General features: G+C 39.7%; 1 protein-coding gene across 5 annotated transcripts in view; it reads left to right on the top strand.

Moving 5' to 3' along the window:
• LOC107039481 (ELKS/Rab6-interacting/CAST family member 1) overlaps nt 1-15,784 on the top strand; it is a 143,830-nt gene that overhangs the window by 119,918 nt on the left and 8,128 nt on the right. For 3 of the 5 annotated variants that reach the window (XM_015259100.1, XM_015259099.1, XM_015259101.1), the window contains 11 exons: nt 1,160-1,423; nt 3,427-3,816; nt 4,218-4,520; nt 5,830-5,982; nt 6,080-6,226; nt 6,317-6,456; nt 7,963-10,147; nt 11,974-12,231; nt 13,368-13,555; nt 13,635-13,689; nt 14,682-15,713. In XM_015259100.1, coding sequence (XP_015114586.1) covers nt 1,160-1,423; nt 3,427-3,816; nt 4,218-4,520; nt 5,830-5,982; nt 6,080-6,226; nt 6,317-6,456; nt 7,963-10,147; nt 11,974-12,231; nt 13,368-13,555; nt 13,635-13,689; nt 14,682-15,713 — 5,115 coding nt within the window. Of the gene's footprint in view, nt 1-1,159; nt 1,424-3,426; nt 3,817-4,217; nt 4,521-5,829; nt 5,983-6,079; nt 6,227-6,316; nt 6,457-7,962; nt 10,148-11,973; nt 12,232-13,367; nt 13,556-13,634; nt 13,690-13,892; nt 15,714-15,784 lie in introns of those variants that run through there. The other 2 variants (XM_015259103.1, XM_015259102.1) reach the window with 1 other exon arrangement.

The following is a 15,784-nucleotide window of genomic DNA, read 5'->3' as shown; positions in this document are numbered from 1 at the left end:
CACAGCGTGATGAAAATGTTTTTTAGCTCGTGGGATTAATCACTCGTCTTCGGCTCGTGATATAAACCTCCCACTCGCCAAAAAACACTTTTTTGCTCTCGTTACGAAATATACTATTTCAATGTATGAGAAATCACAGTCCAATAGCCTGCGAGTTTTGTAATTTACTAAACTCATAGTAGTCTCCAGTTAGCCTGGAGACTACTATGAGTTTACACCTCATAGTAGTCTCCACTGAAGGGATAACAGAAAGCCACCGTTTCCTCGCAATTTTCAGTTATAATATCCCGAGACCTTCAAAATTATCGGAATATTTCCCGATAGCTTCGTTGGAAACAAATGAAAGTGACCATTTTCGCAGGCTAAAAATTTTTACACATTACAATTTTTACTCATGATTTTTCTGCAAAACTTGATACTTTTGTTTGTTTGCATGGAAGCTTGAGAGAAATATTGCGACTAATTTTGAAGGTCGAGAGGTATTCGGCGGAGAATTTTTCGGGACTGAATTTTGGCCAAGCGGAGCGCAGTATTCGAGGGCTTCTAGAATTTTCGTTTATTATTCCAGCAAAACATCCAATTGATTAGAAATAAATGAATAGCTACTATGCAATTAACAGATGCAATTCCCAGAAGCTAGTGTGCAATTTCTGAAAAAATTTGATAACAAAAGAGTATCGCGCCCTCGAGTACTGCGCTGTGATTGCCTAAAATCCAGTCCCGGAAAATTCTCAAACAAATTTCCTGCTGAAATTTATCAATATTTGTTTAACCCAAAGCACATTGATCTTCATCATCACTTCCTGGAGATTAATGTGTTTGGATTTGTAAAAATATCGAAAACTTTCAGCCAGGAAATCTGTTCAAAAATTTGGCAAATTAACGACATTCTGTTACCCCTTAAGTTCAAGATCATAGATGCATGTATTTCCACTAATTTCTGCAATATCTCAACTCCGTTCCCGCTCAAATCTAGCCCCTTTGTCAAGTATCTTGTACGGAGAGTACGAAACGAAAAACTTTCAAATAAGAAAGTGGGGGTATCACTCGGCACGGATTCAGGCCTAGTATCTTGTACGAAAGTATCTTATACGGAGACTGGACTGTATTCGATCAACGATCGGGCGATTGAATGGAATATTATTCTTGAAAAATGCAGATTGAGAACCTTGAGGATCTGCTGAAAGAGAAAGACAACCAAGTGGATATGGCACGTGCAAGGCTGACCGCGATGCAGGCACACCACTGCAGTAGCGAGGGCGCACTGAGCAGCCTGGAGGAAGCTATCGGGGACAAGGAGAAGCAGATGGCACAGCTGAGAGAACAGCGTGATCGTGCTGAACAAGAAAAACAGGAGGAGAGAGAACTCCATGAGAGAGAATTAGCTGAATATAAAATGAAGATTCATGCTTTGGAGTCTGAGGTATAGTTGATATTCTAACATATGCTAATTAAAATCAGTGACACGAGAGAAATTTTCATTAAAATTAACCCGCAGATTCGCGTAATGGTGTAGCATACTGGCCTTGCAGGATTTTTCATTGATTTTCGAGATAAAGGTGCAAGACGTCCAGTGAACATTCTAACTTTCGAGATGAATTTAAATTTTAAGGGAGACTACTATGAGTTTTAAAATTCACGGGCTATTGGAGTGAGATTTATCATGCATTGAAGATCGATTGTATATGTTTAAAAACGAATAATGAGTGCAAAAACGTTAATTGTTAGTTGTTAAAGTTAATTGTTAAAAATAATCCAGGACCTCAAATTTTTGAGCTACAGAGATGTTTTTCAAAATTTAAAAAAAAATACAATAGTCATTACGAGTTAGTTTTTTTTAACTCGACTTCTAAACAACTAATTTTGTTTTTTTACATAAAAAATTGCACCATTCATTCTTTAAAAATATATTCTCGATTCTTTCAAAAACATATTTCTTGTTATTTTACATAAAATACAATCAGTTGCGCAATTTTTTATATAAAAAAAACAAAATTAGCTGCGCAACAGTCGAATTTTTAAAAACTAGCTCGAATTAGCTCAAACGAACAATAAACAATTAATTTTTTTCACTAATTATTCGTTTTTAGACATATATAATCGATTTTCAAGGTATGAAGGTACTCCAAGAACGCGCAACTTTAAAAACTCGTAGTAGACGCACGAAAAAATTCAATAGAAAATTCGAGCGAATTCTCTAAACGATTCTATTGGATTTCTATTGAAATTCTAATAGTTTTTGACCGGTTCTATTGAAATATGCAATAGGAAATTTTCTGTAGAAAAAGTCAGTAGAATTCGTTTTTCCGATGCAATTTATTCTGAGATATTTTCTATAGAATTTTCTGGGCTCAAATTTTCTACGTTTTTTTCATTCTATTTTTCTTTGCTTTTCATCAATAAAATCAATCAAAAAAAAATAGTAAATTGAACCGAGGAAATTTTATAGAAAATATCTCAATAGAATGAGTTGTATGCAAAAATCGAACTTCATTGACTTTTTCTATTGAATATTTTTTATTGAACATCTCAATAGGATCGGCCAGAAACTAATAGAAAGTTGAATAGAAATGCAACAGAGTTATTTAACCAATTCGCTAGGTTTTTCTACTCAACTAGGAGGTTACGCCCCCTGCTCGCTCCGCTCGCCAACCCCCATATAACCTCCATATGACCCCATGATCCTGAACCCTTATTCTAACCCCTGTGGTCCTTATTTCGACCATTAATTTTGGAGTCCTATTTTCGAGTACCAAATTTTCATCACCAGAAGTCAATTTGGATTTTTATAATATAGAGAGATATTCGGAGCCTTGTGACCCTTAATCTGACCCCGACGACTCTTATTTCGATCACTGTGACCCTTAAATTTGGAGTTTTAATTTTAAGTACCAAATTTTCATCACCAGAAGTCGATTTGGATTTTCATAATACAGAGAGATTTTTTCGTGCGTAGTCTCCCCTTAAGCAAGTCTTGCTCTTTAGCTAAACGACTAAAAATTGGTCACCTGCAAAATGGCGCCAAAACATATTTAAAAATAACTTGCTTCTAAATTCTCCATTTAATTTTTTGTTTCAATTTTTGTTCACTTTACTCCTGCAACGGTGATACCATGTGTCCGAAAGTAATCAATGAATAATAAAAATGATTAAAATGTTATTTCAAATGAAAATTTCTCAAAAATATTGTATTTTTAATAGAATTCTCGTACAAATTCGTGAAAGGCCCTCGAAGTAAAATGTGAATGTGAATGAAATGCCTGTTTTTTAATAACTTCGTTGATGAAGCTATTCTAATATTACCACATACTCCCATTAAAGACCAAGAACTAGCAGGAATTTTTAAATGTGAATTCCACCCAGGCGTCAACATTCCTATTTGAGTTTTAAAGAATAATGAAACCCCGAGAATTTTGTTAATTTAAGGTGGAAAAACTGGGTGCACGATTGGAGCGTGCACAAGCAGAGAAGGATCGCCTGGAGGCAAAGCTCGAGAGTTCACAGTCAGAATTAGGTAAAAGTAAAGCAGAGTTGGACAAAGCAGCCTCTGAGGTGGGTAGAAGTGGTGCCGACTGGGAGGCAGCCAAACAGCGGCTCACAAGACTTGAATTAGAAAACGAGAGATTGCGACACGATGTTGAAAAGTCCCAAACAGGATTCGGTAGGAGTACGATAAATTCATCTCAAGAGATGGATAGAATTCATGAGCGAGCTGAAAAAGCAGCAACTGAGCTGAGAAGAGCCCAGGCTGAGTTGCGCGTCACACAGGCGGATAACGAACGAGCGAGGGCCGAAGCCACAGCCCTTCAAGAAAAGGTAGACTATTTTTTTCATTTTTTTTATCTAGAAATTTACGAATTATTTCGACGGCATTGTGACATTCACTTGGACACAATGAGTGAGAAAATAAAGATGAATATTTTTGTAAGCATTACTGGAAAGTATTTCAATGCAAAATGATTCTTTTTTTAATGGGTCAAGAGAATTTCATTAACCTGACCTGTAGCTGCATGTCTCGAGTGTATTTATGATAGAATCGAGAATTCCCTTGGTGTAAAGGAACCTGATATTTTTAAGTTTGAAAGCATCACTCATGAATCAATCATCAGAGTCATATCTAACGGCCAAAAAAAGCGACAGTGGGTCGATACTGTGTAATGCCCTTTACCTTTCTTCGAATATAAAGACAGATGCTTGATGATATTATTGAACGATAGGTGGAAAAGAGTCAGGGTGAGGTGTATCGGTTGAAGGCGAGATTGGAAAATGCTCAGACTGAACAAGAGAGCTTGCGTGATGAGTACGACAGGGCGCAGGCGACTGTCGCCAGGCTGCATTCTGAGAGGGACAAGGCAGTTGGAGAATTAGAAAAAGTGCAAGAGGAGTTAGAGCGTACACAAGCGACACTCGGTAAGACTCAGCTGCAGCAGGAGAGAATTCAGAACATGTTGGACAAAGCGCAGAGCGAGGCTGACAAGCTGCAGGAGAGACTCGATAAGTCGCAGACGGAAGTCCGTCGTGTGAGTATTTTGGAAAATAATTTTATTAGCCCTAGTCTGGTCACTAAACGCGCGGGGATTCCCCGCCGTGTTATTTAGGCTCCAGTGTTGCCGAATTCACTCTACATTGCCCGAGCGCATTTAGCGAGTTTCCGGCAACGTCGCGTCATGGGCAATTTCATTTAACATGGGAAAAATAATTCATCTGTTCGAAGTAATTTGTTTTCTTTAGGAATTTTGGGAAATAGCTTGTTTTTAAAACTACTATAGTTTTTTAGACACTTCAATTGATAAAGTCAAATTTGTTCGAATTTTTCCGGTTAGACAGTCAATTGTAATTAAAGACAAGCAGGGGTTCGAGCCTTTTTGGTAGAAGCCATCTGATCGTTTCTTTATGTGTTATAACTCTTTCTTTTTTCATTTCTACCAATTCCATTGGTTTCATGATCCACACAATCCTCGAGATCTATCGCTGTCCACATGTGGCTCTCGATCAATTGTCCAACTTCCCGATTTTGCCATTTTCTTTTCTTCTATAGCCGTTGTGCGTATCGCTGTTTACTCTCATGGTGTATTAACACTTCATTTACTGCACAAGAATTTTCAAAGTCGTTGACATGCAGTATTGAAACATTTTTTAATAATCACTAATCATCAGATCGTATGTAAATACACAAATGTGGACAGATTGTCTCTGTATCATAAATTTGAATGATTTTATCAGGTATTCAACGATGTTTTCTGAACAAATGAAGTTCAGTTTTTTATTTTTATAATCGATATATCTTCATATAACTTATGAGAGATTGGCTTATAAAAACGATGGTCTCAGCGGTTTGTTATTTATTTACACAAAATATGTGAGAAATTTTTTTAAAATTATGTAATAATTACACATGGGCAAAAATTTGGATTTGATAGGATCTTTTTGTATGATTGATGGATACGCACGATAACTTGAGAATAACTTGAGAATTATGGTGATAGCAAGTTAAAATTTGGTACGATTATAGCTCTCATACTATTAACGGTTTATATTTTGGATAGGCGCAATCGACAGCGTGATCACGGAGATATTCAACCTTTTGATAAAAAACATTCATAGAAAACACTTCCTATCGTTTCTGTAACCGTAATGTACGAGAACGAAATTGTAAATTACACTTATGTAATTTTTCGCGTAAAATACGCTTCAAAAAGCGTAAAGGACTACTTCTTAAACATAATTTACGTTCAGGTTTTTCTGTGTATGGCATGTCTCCAAATGCCAAATTATTTTATGAATGGTCTACTTAAATGACTTCATCGATGTGCTTTCTGCCCTCCACAGATGCAAATGGAGAAGGAGAAGCAGAACTACGACTTCGATAATATGCAGAGTCAATTGGACAAGGCCCAGGGGCAAACTGCAAGGATACAAAAGGAGAAAGATGCAGTTCAGCTCGAGTATGACCGACTCACAGATAAATACGACAAAGCACAGGTGAGGATTTCTATTCTGTGACCTTTCCATTGAATGCATTTGATGATTATGTTCATGGTTATGTGGTACTAATCGTTCTCCGGGGATTTTTCAACAGATAATCGTCGCAAGATTACAAAAAGAACGAGACAATCTCCAGGAAGAGGTCTCCAAGCTTCAGCGGGATAAAGACAATGCACTCTCCGAATTAGATCTTGTTAAGGACAGGTGGGAAAAGGCGCACAACTCCCATCAGAAGTTGACTGTGAGTCTTTAATCATTCTTCACCACAATTCTCTTAGGAATTTCTCTATAAAATTCTAAATTCCTGGGTCTGACTCTTTAATTACTGCAGTTGGAACGCGACGATGCCCTCACGGAAATTGAAATACTCAAGGAGAAGCTCGATAAATCCCAATATACCCTAGGCAAGGCGATGGAGGAGCGTGACACTACGAGTAAAGAATTCGAAAAGCTATTGGGTAAATTTGATAGGTAAGCCAGTTCCAGTTCCCATATCACACCCCATTGAGGGAAGGTTCCAAAAAAAAAATTCTTCATTTTTCGAGAAAATTTTTTTTCAAGTACTATTTTTCCTATAATTTTTCCCAGGATTTTGTTTGGAATCTTGGTGAAAACTATCTCCGATTGCTCAAAATTGGAGATTTGAATTTTGTGTAACTGAAAATTATACTTAATTAAAATTATACTTACTTACCGTTGAGACGACTTTCATTAGAATTCAGTCAGCTTTGAGTTACGAGCGTGCGTAAAGTGAACGCTAATTCACAAAAGCAACCACATTTCCCCCATTACCGTACCGAACAGTGAAATCGGCAGCTACCACAAAAAATAGGATGTGTTACACGTGCGTGTGAAAAAGGGGAACTTTATGCACAGGTAACAAAATATACTATTTTTGGCCTTATGACAATCCATTACGCATTCGTAACGAAATTAGTATATTTCAACATGAATGCGTAAAAGTGTTTGGAATGACAAAATAGTACATTTCGATACTAGGGCGCATGAAATTTTTTTTGGCGAATATGAGTTTGCAGCACGAGCCGAAGGCGACTGATGCAAATCATATGAGTCTTTTCCACCACAATGTTTTAGGCACGCGGAGCGTGCGTAAACTTATACTTTATGCACAAATGATGAAATATCCTACACGGAGAGAAAAATTCAATAAAAATTACAAAAAAAAGGAAAAATGCCATTTGGAAACGTAATCCGCGGGCGAAGTAAAATTCAATAAAAAGTGTGAGTCGGAACTGAAATTCTACGAATCGCCACGTAAAGTCTACTATTTGTTTCGTAAAAATTAACCACCCGTCGGATGACTTACCGCTGTGGAGACAACAAGTCGTTCCGTAATTTTTCCCCAACGATTGAGAAATTTTACGGAACGGAACGTAGAAATAACTCATCAGCTTCATAAAAATTGTTGAACGTTCAAAAATTTTTTATTTTGGAGGCACAATAAGTCGGAAATTTCCTGTAAAATTTTACTTCTTCGGAAAGAATTACGTGAGTAGTATAGCAATGGCAGTTCTGGCTCACTTTGACCTTGAGAAATGAGTCATCAAGCCAGAACCGCGGAAGCGGCCGGAAGGGGGGGGGGTAGAAGGTTCTGCCCCATCTTCCTCACCGAACCTTCTCGCCCCCCTCCCCCCCTCCTCGGTTCTGGCTTGATGACTCATTTCTCAAGGTCAAAGTGAGCCAGAACCGCCATTGCTGTACTATTTACGTGACAATTTCATACTTTGTTCGGCGATGAACCTGGAAATTCACTGAACGTTTCAGATTTCTTCTCTTCGATTCCTATAAAAATTGCCGGAGAACGATTCCTCATTGCGGATTACGTGAATTCTTCCGTAATTTTTCCTGAATATTTCTCTCCATGTATTTCCTCGAAAAGCGGAAAAGTTCGGAACCTTCCCTTAACAACATCAATAACCGAAGTAAGTCATACATTCACCAAAATTCTATCCCCAGAGCACAAAGCGAGTCGTACCGTCTCCAAAACCGCATAGAAGTCCTGGAGGCCGAGAAAGACCGTTTGGAACTGGACACGGAGAAGAACCAGCACCTGTCAATCAAGAGTCGCGAGGAGGCGCGGAAGGCGCAAGAGGAGCTGGCACGAGTGCAGGAGATGTACGACCGTGCAGCGCTGCAACTGGGCCGCGCCAAAGAGAGTGAGGAGAAATCCAAGGAGGACCTGGACCGTCTGAGCGTAGATCTCGAAATGTTGCGCGAGCGATACGAAAAGTCTCAAATCGAACTCCGGCGTTTGCAGAACGAGCGCGAGAAGCTCGTCGCCGATAACGAAAGAATAAGCTTCGAGCTGGACCGTGCGCATTCACAACTGAACAAGGCCCAGGGTACCTCGGAGAAGACCCAGGACGAGCTCCAGCGAATGCAGATGGAGATCGAGAAGATGTACGAAAAGCACGATAGACAACAAGCGGAGGTGCGCAAGGCGCAGGCAGAAGCCGAGAGACTGCGAACAGAAGCGGAGAGTGCGAGGGAGGAGTGCGAGAGGTACGCAGCAAGATTCGGTAAATACCAGGAGAGCCAGGAGCGCCAGAAGGAGGAGCACGAGCGCGCTAAACTCGATGTCGAACGACTGCGGGACAGACTGGACAAGGCCCTCGCTGAGCTGGATCGTGCGAGAAAGGCTGAGCAGGACGCCTCGCGATTGCGTGCCGATCTGGAGCGTGCAGAGGGCGTTCGAGGTAAATACCAGTTCGAACAAGAGAAATGGCAGAGTGATAGTAGTAGGCTACAGCAGGATCTGGATAAAGTAAGGGAGAGGCTTGAAGTACGCGAGGCCGAGTTGAAGCGTACACAAGCGGCTGGCGTCGAGCTAGAGGCTCAATTACACGAGAGCCACCTGCAGCTTGAGAGAGCTAGAGAGGAAGCAAGTAAGGCTAATGCCAATCAAGAGAAGATGAGATCCGAAATTGAGAGGGCGAAGATCGAGGCGGAGAAAATCCGAGATAGACATGATAAACTCAAAGCCAGGGCTGATGCGCTTGAGGGGGATAACGAGAAGTTGAGGGTTGAAATCATTAGACTAGAAAGGCTCATGCAGACTGAGGGTAAAACGAGATCGGAAAGTGCGAGTATCGAAGTCGAGAGGCTGAGGGCGAGCTTGGATAAGGCCATTGTGGCCAGGGATCAGGTGGAGTTGGAAGCTGGTAGACTTGCCAAAGAACTCGAGAAGTCGCAGATGGGGTTGGCCAAGCATCAGGAGGTCGCTGAAGAGGCCAAGAAGGAGTACGAGAGGGTGATGAATGAACTAACGATGGTACGAGAGGAACGTGATACGTTGAGGCAGGAGATTCGAAGAATTCAACAGCAGCAACAGGTCATTGGTAACGAGGAACTGGCGAAACTTCAGCATGACGTACAGTTGGCGCTGCGTGAGCGCGACAAGTTGGCAGCTATTCTTGAGAATCGCGAGAAGCACTCGGAGAAGATCGAAAAACTCAGGGAGAAATTGGAGGCGGAGAACAAGCAGCTGCAGGTGGAGCGAGATCAGCTGGTGATTCAGTTGGAGAAGTCTCAGGACATGCTGATGAACTTCCAGCAGGAGTTGAATACAAGCGAGGCAGAATTGGAGCGACAGAGAGAAGAAGTCAGACGACTGCAGCAGGTGCAGCAGCAGGGAACGCCCGATCGTGCCGTCAAGGAGACCCTCGAGGCGCAGCAGAGGGAAGTGCGACGTCTCACTCAACAAGTTCAGAGTCTCACCCAGGAGCAGGCCAAGGAGCGACAGCGCGCGGAACTCGCGGAGAAGCGTATTCAAGAGCTGCAGATGCAGCTGGCAAGTGCGGGAGCCTCGGCGACCAACGAAGCGCAGATAGAGCAGTGGCGAAAGCTCGTCGAGACGGAAAAACAACGGGCAGACAACGCGGAGAAGAATGCCAACGAGCTGCAGAAGAGAATTCAAACGTCCGAGCGACAGATACACGCCCAGCAGCAGCAAATTCAGCAGATGCAGGTAATGCTGCAGCAGGGACAACAGCAACAGCAGCAGAATGGCGGCGGCCAAGAGGCTGCTAAACTGCGCAAGGACCTCGAACGTGCCAGAGAGGAGATCAAGCAGGCAACCGTTGAGCGCGAACGCTTCCAATCTCAGCTCGAGATGCTGGTGCAGGAGCTCGAGAAAAATCAGGTTAGGAAGATAATGCCTGGCCTGAGCAAAAGCCCACTCTGTATCGTGTCAGCGGCATTGAGTCTCTCTTATCCAATCACCTGCAATATTCTCAACGAAAAAAATCTTTCTTTATACATGCAATATATTGTTATATTGATTCACCATCTTGGTTGCACACGCGCCTGCACATTTTTCGTCTTGTGTTCTCCTCTGTCTGTCACACATGAATATGTTGTATTATAATGATGTTCATCGTCCACGCCACGTCGTCGCTTCTTCATCATCATCGTCTACGTCATTTGTCGGCTTACCGGCCAGCACGCAATTTGTTTTTTCATCCTATTCACGTGCCCACTTTGTCAATCCCTTCTTATTCACTGTCCAAGGATCCTTAATGTATATTCCACATCATATTTGGAGGATTGGCTCTCATTTTCTACGAAACGCACTGCAGTGGGAGTAAAGAGCTGAGGGGTTGGAAGAGGCTTTCAAAGGGGATAATTTATGGAAGCTCTTTACTCTCGACTGGGAATGTAGCTTAAGTAGTCTTGAATTTTGTCATTGTTATTGATCAATACTATGGTTCATACTGTTACCATTTATTCAGTTTTATAATTGTCGTTACGTTTATAGCCTCATGCAATAATTTTTTTACTGTACATATTCATATTTTTATGTACTGTGTGAGTGTGTTTATGTCACCACGCAAATTATGTTTTGTTGGATAGTGCGATTTATGATTGCGATGCGAGTTTATTATTATTATTATTATTATTGTTATTGTTATTCTTTTTTCATTTGTACTATTAAGATTATACATTTATGTTTACCAATGTTCAGCATAATTGGGAATTTCAGGTCATGGGGTATTGGAGAAAACAATAAACTGTTGTATGTTGTCAATACGCGACGAAACATCAGTCAATCATAACTGATTGGAGTGACAGATGACAGTCTGATTTTATAATTATTGTTCATTTATATCACCCTCCCCCACGTTCTTGCCATCCTCGCCTTCGGCTCGGAAAGCAATCTTGCACGTGGGGGACGGTGATCTGTTTTCCAAGGCTCGGGCATGTAATGTACTATTTTTTTATTAACTTTTGTTTATCAACTTTTTTTATTATTGGGAGTAATAATGTTTTATTCATTATTATGACGAGAGTAATAATGTTTTATTCATCTTATAATTCAATTGATTACAATTCAGTTGATTAAATTGGGCCGATTACACTTGTTTTTTCATTCAATTGAAATTCAGTATCATTTTTGCTTTTTCCCAATCTGAGCCTTCCTCGAGATTTTGGATTTTTCTGTTTCAGTTTCTTTTCAATTAATCCATTGACAAAATATTCTCTCGTCAAAACTTCTCAATAATTTTTTATTCTACTGAATGGAAAATTATTATTCTAATCAGTACTCCCAATCATAAAAAGAAAGTTAATAAACAAAAATAAAAAAAATAGATGATGAAAAAAAAATTTTTTACTCGAATTGCGTCGTATTTTCGACTGTTTCATTTTGCCCCATTCTCCCCTACTTAACGGTCAAGGGCCTGAGGAAGCTTGAATTACAAGCGAAACGTTGCATATTGATAATAAAACAGTACAGTTTACTGTCTTCTCCAATACCCCATGACCTTGAATTCCTAATAATAATTATGGAGATGAAGGGTTTCATTGATTGTTCAGCATAATCATCGCTCAATCTGTTCCATCAATTTTTTTTCTGTTTATTTCAACATCTTGGTGAACGAATTATGAGGCTTGCGATTAAACGATTTCTGTAGTTTATTCGTACTTTGCATATCCATCTGGATGGTAACTAATGATTGTGAATCACAGGTCGATCTTCACGAGGCGAACAAGAAACTCCAAGCTGGCGCAGCGAAAGCTGGCGTCGACACTAGTCAGGAGAGAAAGCAACTTGATGATCAAAGACGTCAGTTGGAGGAGCAGAAGAGACAGACTGAGGAGCGAGCTAAAAACGCGGAGAGTAGATTTAGGGCTGCCGAAGAGAAGGAGAGGATGCTCCAGAACCTCGATCAAGACCTTAAGAAGCGAAAAGCAAAAATGGATCAATTGGAGCAACAGCTTCAAAAGGTAAAAACACGCGAGCAAAATTCTTCAAATAGTGAAACGATATTAGTTTCTGAGCAATATCTTGAAATGCAAGGCGGATAGTAATTTTTCTCGATTCAAGCGCAGATGAATTGCGGGTACTGTAGGATAAGTTCAGTTACCACTATAAAAGTTTAATGTTTATTCATTATTCGTTTTATTTTTGGAGATAATTGTTTTAAAGAGCTGTGAGAAAGTAGCGAGGCCATTGAAAAGTTATGCCACACAGTTTTTACATTTTATAGTTCAGGCGATTGGCAGAGGAAGGATTGAGATTGTTGCAAACAAAAAAATCATACTAATTGAAAAGGAGAAAATTAGCAAGAGAAAGAATTCGTTCATTTCGTTCATGGAAATTACAGAATAGAAGATACAATAAAATAAAATTTGTTTATAAAGAACCCCATATTTTTATGGTGACAATCACTCCGATATGTGTAATTAGAAGAAACAAAGAAAAGACCATTTTCAAAATAAATATTAAAAGTATGAGTATCAGAAATGAGTTTAAAAGGGTCTCATCATCATTTTTTTTATTGATAAGTATTAATCCATCGTTGGATTATTTACACAACTCCATTCCAGTATTATTTACATATGAACTTTGGCTTTTCTGTGAACTTGTATTTAGTTGCTATGAACATCTTTTTAAATTCTTATATTATTACTTTTAATGAAACTCATCATCATTGATTGATGGCTACCAATGAATCCCATCCTAGAATTGTTCCTTCAGAAAAGAGAATAATCAATTCATTTGCGACTGGCCCCTGTCTGTAAATAGAATTTGAAAAAGAAAACAAGCAGGCGGCCGAGCCCTTCTGTCAGAAGGCATGTAACCGTTACTCGATGCGTTATTTTTTTATTTTTTTTTTTCATTTTTTATTTCTACCAATTCCGTTGGTAGTAAGCTTCCGAATGAATCCGTAGAAATTTAATTTTTAATTTTGCATCCACTACATTTCTACGCCTTAAGATGATTGACTTTGAAAACGTCTGACTCTTGAAACAAATGGCCCTTCAAACATTTCAATTCTTCATACGTGCTGATTCGACGATATACATTAAATTCCACACAATTCCTCCGTCAATACGAGCATTATTCATTTCGTTTGCAGAGCGGTGGGTCGCCGGACAAAAGACTGGCAGAGATGCAAAAGTCCCTGGAGATTGCCGAGCAACAACTGGAAAAGGCGAAGGAAGATGCTGGAAGAAGCGCCGCCGAAACCGAAAGACTACTTCAACTTGTGCAAATGACACAAGAAGAGCAAAACTCGAAGGAGAAACAAATCCGAGATTTGCAAGAGTAAGTTTTCTTATCTCAAATAGTTTCCGACTCACTCCTTAACTTCGTTCGAGGGACTAATTAAATTTGTGTCCTGTAGAGCACTGAAAGCCGCACAAGCCAAGTTGAAACAAACAGCTGCACAGCAACAAGAGGTTCGTCTTTCTTTTTCCAACCCATCCATTACTAAAAAAATCAAATTAACTAACGAAATTTCTCTCTTCTTTCCATGCTTACCTCGGATCCATTATTTATCATTTTCGTAAAACATCTAATTGTTTTAACCATCCTGCACTTCATTCTTTCCTGCCCTCTGAATTGCTCCCGTCTCTGAACGCTATGAACCGTAAAACAATAGGCGGGACCCGCCGGATTCTTGAAAAGCTTCTTCTAAGGTCGTTACACGTTGGGGACGCCTCCTCCATTCTTTTTAGTACAATTTGCCAGTTAAGAGTGATGAAAAAATTCATAATCGCATGAACTCATGTAAAAGAGCCGTTCGTCGAGTATATTAAACAAACCCGTTAATAACAACTGTGAGTTATCGAATTGAGGGTGAACACTTAATTGAAATGAATATTGATTTTTCGTGAAATGCTACGACCATTGTTAACGTATTAATAAAATAAAATAAGAGTAACTAGTGACGATAATTGAACAATTAATACTAACGATAATTAACTGAGCTAATAAAATAACTGGAGTAATGATGAATTATTCAATGAATACATTAACGAATGAAAACTAAATATTTGAAGAATTAAACAAAACCACAAAAATTGAATAAAACTGACAAACAAATCAACGGCAACAATAAAACTTAATATAGTTATAAATACTATTAATTTATGGACGAAATATTGATCGCGAGAGTATGTGTAATGGTTACAAAAAATGATATGCACGTATATAAATAGTTATATATAAACAGAAGAAATATAAAACAAATTGGGACGAGTGGAAGATGAATAAGAGTGGCAGTTGAAAATATTACGCGCGACCATTCAGAGACACTTCGTCGTTTTACAGTGCGAATAACCCGAATGCTTCCTACTTTATGTTCCTCACAATTTATTTCAATTCTATTATTATTTTTATTAAAAAAAACCTGTGTGTCACGTGCGCTTGCAAACGTCGCTATATGCAGCACGAGCATCCATCATGTCTCGAGAATACGAATGGAGATGCAGAGAATATCAAGACCAACAGAATTCGTCAATTGGAGGCGGAAGTTATGTCTCTCGAGAACTTCTTGAGAGATTACTCAGACAATGAAGGAATTGCAGATCTCCGTAACATTATTCAAATAAAATCCGAAAAAATTGAGAGCCTGGAGGACACAATAGCGGAGTTTGAAGACTTTCTGAAACAAAATCCCGACGTCAAGGAGCTTCGAGATCTCAAGGCTCGAGTGACAGTGGGGGACAGGAGAATTCGAGAGCTGGAAAATTGGATTGAACGCAACGGCGACGTAAGAATCGAAAAAACAAGGATCATGGAATTGGAAGAGATGGTGACCCATCTGGAGGAATACGTCAAGAGCCACAACGTTGATGCCTTGAAGCAACAGCTCCAGGATCGTGAAGAGAGGATTGATCAATTATCAAAGAAAATCGAAGGCCTAGAGAAGGATTTATTGAGACGAGAATCCCTGCGAATCACGGGAAATTCTCAGTCAGAAATTGAAAACGACTACTTCAAACGTACGTTAGTTGAGAAAGACCAGAAGATGAAGGAGATGGAGCACACGATATCCGAGAAAGACAATCGGCTCCAGGGGTGTGAGCAAGAAATCGTGGAGTGGCAGGATAAGGTGGCGAAGATGAAGGAAGATATGGCGAGTATGAGGGAAGAATTGAGGGAATATGAGGCCGAAGATATAGGAGTTCTGAAAGAAGAGATTAGAGTTCGAGATGAGAGGGTTCAACAGCTTGAAGATGAAATCGACTCATTAGAGCGAGCGTTTGGCGAGAGAATTGATCTGGAACAAATTGAAGAACTGCTGGGTGTGATAAAGGAGAAGGAGGAGAAAGAGAATCGATTGGAGGAAGACTTGAAGAATGCTAAGCAGAAGAATGAGGATTTGAAGGAGGCGCTGAGGGGAAGCGTTAAAATCACGAGTGACAGCGAGAGGAGAATTAAAATGATCGAGAAGGCGAGGAAAAACGCTTTCGAACGGGTAAGATATAATTTTCTAAGAATTAATTAGGGTATCACGTTCAGTAATTGATCTCTGACCTGCACAGAGAG

The sequence above is a fragment of the Diachasma alloeum genome, unplaced genomic scaffold, assembly GCF_001412515.2.
Source record: "Diachasma alloeum isolate Michigan unplaced genomic scaffold, Dall2.0 Dall_scaffold_00300, whole genome shotgun sequence".
In the NCBI taxonomy this organism is placed as follows: Eukaryota; Metazoa; Arthropoda; class Insecta; order Hymenoptera; family Braconidae; genus Diachasma; species Diachasma alloeum.
The sequence above is the reverse complement of the archived record's forward strand: the minus strand, read 5'-3'. Positions and strand labels throughout refer to the sequence as shown.